Raw genomic sequence first — 8,259 nt, 5'->3', positions numbered from 1 at the left:
CGAAGACGTCATTGCCTCTGTAAGTGCTTATTTTGAGGAACTTCCGAAAACGCACTTTTCTGAAGGATTAAAAAGACTTGAAAAGCGATTGACCAAGTGTATTGAGCTCCAAGGAGATTATGTTGAAAAATAAAAAAAAATTTACCCAAAAAGAATTGTTTTTATACTTCATTCTAAGGACTTATTGAACTACCCTCGTACATAAGGATCCACTGGTCATGTGCAAAGTACGGACAAGATATTATATTTTATCATCAAATTTTATTGCACAGCAGCATAACTTCCGTAAAATCAGCAACTTTTGTTAGTTTTTTATAGTTTCCCCTAGGCTAGGGGAAAATTTGTGGGACTGAAAAGTAATTTCGAGTACTAATATTAATTTTACACATTTCCCTAGGATAGGGAAAAATTCTGACGTCTAGGGGAAATTCTGAGATCGGATTCGGATTCACAAAGTATGTGCAAAGTACAGTTTTTTGTGGGCTTGTGTTATTGTTATTTTTCTATCATTTAATAACACATTTAATGGTGAAAATACAAATAATGTTAAAATCTCATATTAAAATATTATAAATAAATTCAGACAGAGCAATTATCATACAGTGATAAGCAAACTAAAAGCTTATTTGTCTATTGTATAATAATTAGTTTTGTTAATATTCTAAAATTGCTCTGGTATTAAAAAAATTTAGTTCTGTAATAATAAAGAGACTGAGATGTTTGACTTAGTTATAAAAAGCAAAAGTAAATCCTTCATTCGTTCTAAAAAGCAAATCTGTAAATTGAAACTAATTTATGCATAATATCCGAAACAAGAATTTTGAAAAAAGTGAATACATAAATTAGAAAGCAACGACCAAACGGACACTTTTTCAATTTGCAACATACTTGTTCCTTGATTTGACGGAAGATCTTGTTTCATACAAGACACAGAAAAGAGTATCTTCAAACCTCTTTAGAACACCTTTAGACCACTTGCAAGTAATAATTTTGCCTATACTTTGTGATTTTCACTATGAATAAATAACAGCCCCGTAATATGCGTTGAATAGAGAAAAATTAATATTTTCAGATTTCAGCGTAAAAGTGAAGATTTTTCTATTCTTTTGAATGCGCGATTTTTCCGTCGTTCTAAAATGTAATAGAAATCATAGCATATCTCATAAGCTAATTCATTTCTATTCCCATAGCGACCACAGCATAATTTCCTATTTCGCAAAAGAGAACGTGTTTTCAATATATTTAATTCCTTCTAATTGTTCCGTTAGTAACACTTCACAGATATTTCCTGCTTTCGCAATAGTGTTCATACCTTGAGTTTGTTAAAATCCTTCTAATCAGTTAAAAACATATGTGTAACAAATTATTTTAATTCCTCCATGTTGAATATAATTATTGAAATTTTAATTCTAATCAATTCAAGTATGCCTCTTTATAGATTTCATTTAAAATTAATTTACACATTTGGATAGATTTCATCTGTACTATTTTCTCCTTGGTGTTAGCAGGGACTCAATATTTTTCAACTCGTTTAAATAAATCATTAAAATATGAATAAATATAAATGTTACTATTTTTCTAGTTTATAAATTGTTAAACGATTTATTATTTAAAAAGTTGGTTAAATAAATGCTTCCCTTAAATTTTGCAAAGCCGATTGAGTGGAATAGGATTTGCCCCTTTCCTTTTCCCGTTGGGGGATTTTTAGACAGAAGAAAAATCTCGTATTCATATACGGAGAGAAATTCTATATAGAGTGTGAATTCGATTGAACATCTTTGAATTCTTTTAAATAATTCAGGATATATGCCTTGATTTTTTTATAATTTTCTGCACTCTTCTAAAAAAATGGAATTCTTTTCAACTATTTCCAAACTCATTAACTGTGGTCGGTGGTGAACAACTACTGAACTAGCATGCGCTTATTTTCTTAAATATGCAGAACTCTAAGAAATCATGCAAATTTCGCAGAATTCAAAACACTTCAAGGAATTTACAATAATTCAAGTCTCACCAAATTTCGAAGAACCTAGCTTCTAGTTTCGGGGACTTCTCGAATTGAATTTTTTTTCACATCCGCTATTACGAGAAACAACAATACTCCTGGAACACCCTGTATATATTTTTCATATACCTCTTTTCATATTCATATATGAATATGAAAAGAGATATATGAAAAAATCTCACTCCACAGATCTCTTAGAAATCTAATTATTTTTAGTTTTTAAAAAATTGCAACAGAAAATGTCCTATTTTGACCATGACACAAACGTGTCAAGAAGTGTGAAGGAGGTACAGTGCGGACAAGCGTCAATGCGAAAAATGCAACAAAATTACAGTGTAAAGGAAAATTCTACGCGACTATTACATACTTTTACGCGTTAAGACGCGTTTTACGCGTGAACTGGATGGTATAATACACGAGAGAAATACTTTTCCTTAAAATATACTTTTTTTACCAACACACGACCTAAAACAGCCTTGATATAACTAAACCTAAGTACTACTTTTTCAAGACATTTAAGTAACGTCTTTTATTATTCTTAAAGCATCAACTCAGCGTCACGAATACGTTTAACCTGTATTGGGCTCATCACAATGCGAGAAACAAAAGCCTTGAAACGCTATATATTCTTTGCATGATATAACTTTCGAATCTATTACAGCTACAGAACCCTTATTGAGTTTTAATCCTTGATAGAGTTTGCAGTTTTCATCAAGGCAATTTGATTATATAAGACAGAAGGACAAAATGCAAAAGATGTTCAGAAACAGAATTTTGTAAATATCCATTTCCTTAAATTAATATACTAAGGAAAAAACTTCCTTGGCATAATTAAGTAAAACACGCATAACAATAATATATTTGTCATATGGAATTCTGTTCTATAGTACATTCAGTAGAATTACTTGATATTCTGGAATTCCATCAAATGGAAATTATGTAAATAACAGCAACTAAAATTAATTAGGATCTTAATTCGCTTTGGTTAACTCTCAAAAAGTGAAAAACCAATTCTGCTACTTTTTCGAGGCCAAGATCATCATTAGCCATTAGGACACAATTTATTACACTTTATGAAATGTGGAAAAAGCCCGTAAAATTATTTGATAGTCTAAATTATACTGTTTACAACTTTCTTTGTAAATTACTTTTAATGCTGAGTAATATTTATGTATGAGTTTCATAACAGTTACATAGAGCAATAACTGATTGAAACAGTTTTAATTAGAAACTTTTCATCTTATTGTTTATAAAAATAAGCACAGCTTTGTTCATTTACATTGTAAGTACTTAATCAATATTATGTATTTTCACCCTGGAGTACTTCGATTTTCAAACATCCGAAATCCCCCATAATGTTTATAATCCATAAAGGTATTAAAATCCTCGTTAGAATCGCATATGAAATCTCTTTAAACCCCATTTAATCGTAGTGTATATTGCTGTGTACATTACAAAATATTAATTGGGAATTTACTTATATTCAAATAGTAATAGAAAGTAGGTGTATTTCATGTTTGAAGAAAAAATATAATATGTGTGCTTGTGGCACTATCGAAGTTTAAATGCGTTTTTCTCGAAAAACGGTTTTTCGAAGCTCTAAGTACAAAAATGCCCTGGTGACTCATTTTTCAACTTAGAGGGTTCATTTTGGGCCTGAAATCCGAGAATTTATCCAGCTATATGCCTCTATACGTAACTCCATCCCGGCCGTAAGGGCCCTTTTCATGTAGACGCACACATTTGTAACGCTCTTTTATGATAACGAACTTTTTCCTAACTTAATCTTTGACTTAAAAACTATTCATCACTTACCTATCATTAGGAACGGAGCGGCCAGATTGAGTCCGATGAAATCCACCCCCAGGTAGATACAAAAACCGAAGGCAGAAACAGTCGCCACAATAGCTGAGATGTTACCCAAAAGCCCGAGCCAGGGTTTGCTACGAACCCAATCAGCCATCATGCAGGTGATTATGGAAAAAATTCCCATAAATAGAAAGGAGCTTGTGAAGTAAGGCACCACAGTCTTTGTGTTTGCTTCTAATTCTAGTTCCAGAGATCTAGAAGCGAATCTCGCGACACTGATGTGTTTAAAAACACCGCCATTATCTGCCTTGCCTACAACGTCAAGGAAAGTTTCTTCCCACAAGGAACCCCTAACAAAACACATAGAAAAGGTCAATTAAAATTTGTGCATAATGTGAAAAATATTTGGTTGTGTAACAGAATTACGCAATTTTCATGCACGCAAATGTAATGTTTTGTAATAAAAACTTTGTTTTTTGTATTAGAGAAGTAATAATAAGTAAAAGGATATTCAAAAATTTTATATTTACTTTTGTAAACGTTGCAAACTTCACTTACATATTATTGCAGGTACTTAGGATGTACTATACAAACTAAAGTGAAGGAAAAAACATAAAGATTAAAGCTTATATCTTTTCAATTTTTTAGCCTTTCGTAGGCTACACCGGAAAACATTATAACGACAGTCGGATGTTAGTCCGCCTATCGTTTATCACTCCAGCCACTACAATATTTGTGCTAAAGGTTTGAAATTTTTTTCAAGATTAAGAAATTTGGTTTCTAGGACCCATATGCTGGAAAAATTTTTAGTCCGGGTTTCCTCGTGTATGGCCCAAATTCAAGCTCTTAGCAATCTGAGATTACAATAAAAAATATCTATACCATATTCTTATTTTTTATATCAGTAGTTAAAGAATAAGAAAATGAGGATATTTTTTTATCGTGGCTTGGTATGACTCTAGAATACCGTTGCCTACGAAACTCTACCTTAAGGGCGCTTCCCAACCTCCCTGGTTTGATTTATATCATGGTATAGCTTAGCAACTAGGATTTGCACATAAAAACTAGTTATTATATCACAAACGGCTTTTCAAATATTTTAGTTATAAAATAAATTTACTATGTTTCATGTATGTACTCACATTGCATCCTGACGTTTGGTGCCTGCAAGAAGAAAATATGCAAGTTGCAAAGAAGGAACAGTTAGGATTGTGAGATCTTCGGTGATAACGCTTCCACCAAAATATACTGGGAAGAGATGGGCATCCCAAGTGACTGGATTAAACATCATAGGAAACGTTAAATTCAACTGATAAGTTTCCACGTCACTGAAAATTACTAGAGTCAGCTTAGATATTCTAAATATTTAGTTTAATTATAGTACAAAATATTTAGGTCAAGAAACTCTCTACAAAAATTATTATATGTTTTAATTAAATAAGATTAGGTGTATACAATTTCAAAATGCCTTCATCTCAGGTTGTGTCAGACCACCTTCGATCTTAGCTCGAAAAACCGTGACTCGAACCGGTCCAAAATTTAAATAGTAATCGTAACTGATTCCCTTCAGCTCAGAAATGCTTATACGATGGTCACTCCAAAAGTAAGTTTAAAGCTGCACCGAAAAATGGAAGATGCATGGAAAAATAAAAAAAAATTATTTACAAATTTTAGGATGATAATCATTTTGAGCATAATCACCGGCCCGATCCAAACATTTTTAGAAGCTTAGGGACCATTTTTTCACGCCGTTGGAGTACCTTTGCGGGTCTTTCTCGTTCAGCCAAGCGTCGAGTCAAAAGCATGAGTGGTCAAAAATGTCCCATCCAAAATCAGTCAAGAAATACTGGGTCATTCATGCTGTATGCATCTTACATTGTCGTGAAACAGCAGTACTCTTTTTGTGACAAGTCCGGGAAGCTTCCGACGAATTGCTGCTTTCAGCTGATGTAAAACATGACAATATCGGACTGCATTAAAACGTCCTGGACTCCTCACAAAAGTAGTACTGCTGTTTCACGGCAAGGCAAGACCGCATACACGAAGAATGACTCAACATTTTTGACTTATTTTGAATGGGATATTTTCAACCTCCCACCATACTCTCCAGACTCGGCTCTCAGTTATTTTCAGTTTCTTCCAGCAGTTAAAGTTCATTTGGGAGGCCAGTACTTTGGGAATTATGAGGAGATGAAGACAGCGGTCGCGCATAAATGAAGAAAAAGAAGCCAAAATGGTACGCCAATAATTTATAAAAATTGTCCCTTGCGCTACCAAAAATGTCTAGGTCGGACTAGCGATTACGTTGAAAAATGATTATAACCGTTTGTAAATATATATTTTTTAAGTTTCTATGAATTTTCGACTTTTTAGGAAACTCACCTTTGGACTGCCCTCGCAGTATAGAAATTTTGTTTCCTCGCAATATTGGAGAACTTTCCAACTAACAACAATCGATTACGATTTTTGATCATATTTCCAGCCGGGTTGGACTCACAGGCTTTCAGGTGGAGCCCACACAGGCCCGAGCCAGACTCGACTGATCGGCCTCGGGTGTTTTTTTTAATATTGCACATCCCTGTTTCTAATGAAACTTGATTAATTTATTGCAACTTTTTTCAAAGTGGGTATGTTGAAAGAATTATTTTTAATGAATACCACGGAGTTATAATGTACTAAATTTGATTTACTTTAAAGATTTAATGCATATATTTAATTTGCAAATAGAAGGAAAATACTTACTGAATGATGTGATGAAGATTCAAGATATCATTCTCGACACACTTATTTTGCCATTTTGCACAAACTTCATTATAAGTGTACGTCTCACCTTCATAGTTTATAGTTGTATTTTTAATCATTTTATCGAGTAACCTCAACTCTTCCCAAATTTCCGTTCTCAAAATGTTCCCGTTTCCATCTTTTGGTATTACTATAACGTGACCGAAACGACCTGCCGATAAAAATGGCATTTTTTAGTCAAGAATAATGTGAACAAATTCTATAAATATAATAATACTCTCTAAATCTAAATTGGTAAAAAATTACTAATGAAATGTTTATAATTTGATTTAGTAAGCATTTCTACTGATCTTTAGTAGAAAACTACTAATTGATAGAAAAATATCGTTTCTAATTCAATTATTAACGATTTTTTTCTTACCCTAATGTTTCAGCAAATTTTTCTACTGACAATTAGTTAAATTTGACTAATAACAGCAAATGAATTTGATAAGCAATTAGGTATATTTTTAAGACGATGCGTGCCATGTGCCAGACGAGAAGTGAAATGCGTATTACGATAAAATAAGACGAATAAGAAGGCAAAGCAATTAGATAATAAATTAAGGATACGCTTTAGCAGAATATTTATATTAGGGTGCTTCTTATTTATACTTAATGGATTTTTTCTTAAGAATTTCTTCGCAGCCCTGCCCCAGTTTTGTTTAAATGCCCAAAAAAATTTCCTATCATGAGCGAAATCGGTTAATATTGAGGAGTCGTGTAAATACTATGAATTTTGCAATTGATTTTAAATGGGAAAAAATCAGCTTTTTGAAAATCTCATATTTAAACGTGAATCAATCATTGGATTTTTCGCCAAATCCAAATTACGTCTATCAAGAAGAATTGTTTAATGTGATATTTTTACCACATAATCTAAAGGCAATTATACTAGTTTAGACAAAGAGCTTTTACTAGAGAATGTAATGGTTTTTTTGTGTAATTGAAAATGGAGTGTACTCGGTAAGAAGGCTTGCATTCAAAGGTATCAGAAATTTCAGTACCTAGGAATGCCGTTTCTGTCCTTCTTTTTTGAATCCTCGATCGGGCAGTGAAAATATTTAGATTCCAATCCCTTTCGAAGCCGATCCAAAATGTCAAACTTACCTGCAATATTAAGAAAACATTGGAAGAAGGTTCATAGGAATGTTTTATTACACATTTTTTCAAGTACGATATAATATACACTATTGTACACATTTACGGCGGTATTCTGGGAGAACATTAATCTAGCTGACATAATAAAACTCCGGGGCGATGAATCTAGTTAAAGATTGCGATGCAGCGATTCCTAAATTTTGTGTAGCAATATTATCACATTGCGAACATATTCTGATTTCAGCGAAGCTTGCCCTGACCATGCGATGATACGAGGGTAGTTCAATAAGTCCTTAGAATGAAGTATAAAAACAATTTTTTTTGGGTAAATTTTTTTTTATTTTTCAACATAATCTCCTTGGAGCTCTATACACTTGGTCAATCGCTTTTCAAGCTTTTTTAATCCTTCAGAAAAGTGCGTTTTCGGAAGTTCCTCAAAATAAGCACTTACAGAGACAATAACGTCTTCGTTGTCTGGAAATCTCTGTCCACCGAACCATTTTTTCAAGTTTGGAAATAAGAAAAAGTCACTGGGGGCTAAATCTGGTGAATACGGTGGGTGT

General features: G+C 32.8%; 1 protein-coding gene across 2 annotated transcripts in view; it reads right to left on the bottom strand.

Moving 5' to 3' along the window:
- LOC117167118 (patched domain-containing protein 3) overlaps window positions 1-8,259 on the bottom strand; it is a 318,852-nt gene that overhangs the window by 93,028 nt on the left and 217,565 nt on the right. For both annotated transcript variants that reach the window (XM_033351778.1, XM_033351779.1), the window contains exons 3-5: window positions 6,557-6,767; window positions 4,957-5,142; window positions 3,821-4,164 (exon numbers count right to left, since the gene is read on the bottom strand). In XM_033351778.1, the coding sequence (XP_033207669.1) occupies window positions 3,821-4,164; window positions 4,957-5,142; window positions 6,557-6,767 (741 nt within the window). The remainder of the gene's footprint in view (window positions 1-3,820; window positions 4,165-4,956; window positions 5,143-6,556; window positions 6,768-8,259) is intronic.

This window comes from Belonocnema kinseyi, chromosome 2, assembly GCF_010883055.1.
Source record: "Belonocnema kinseyi isolate 2016_QV_RU_SX_M_011 chromosome 2, B_treatae_v1, whole genome shotgun sequence".
Lineage (NCBI taxonomy): Eukaryota > Metazoa > Arthropoda > Insecta > Hymenoptera > Cynipidae > Belonocnema > Belonocnema kinseyi.
This window is presented reverse-complemented; position numbering and strand designations above follow the sequence as displayed.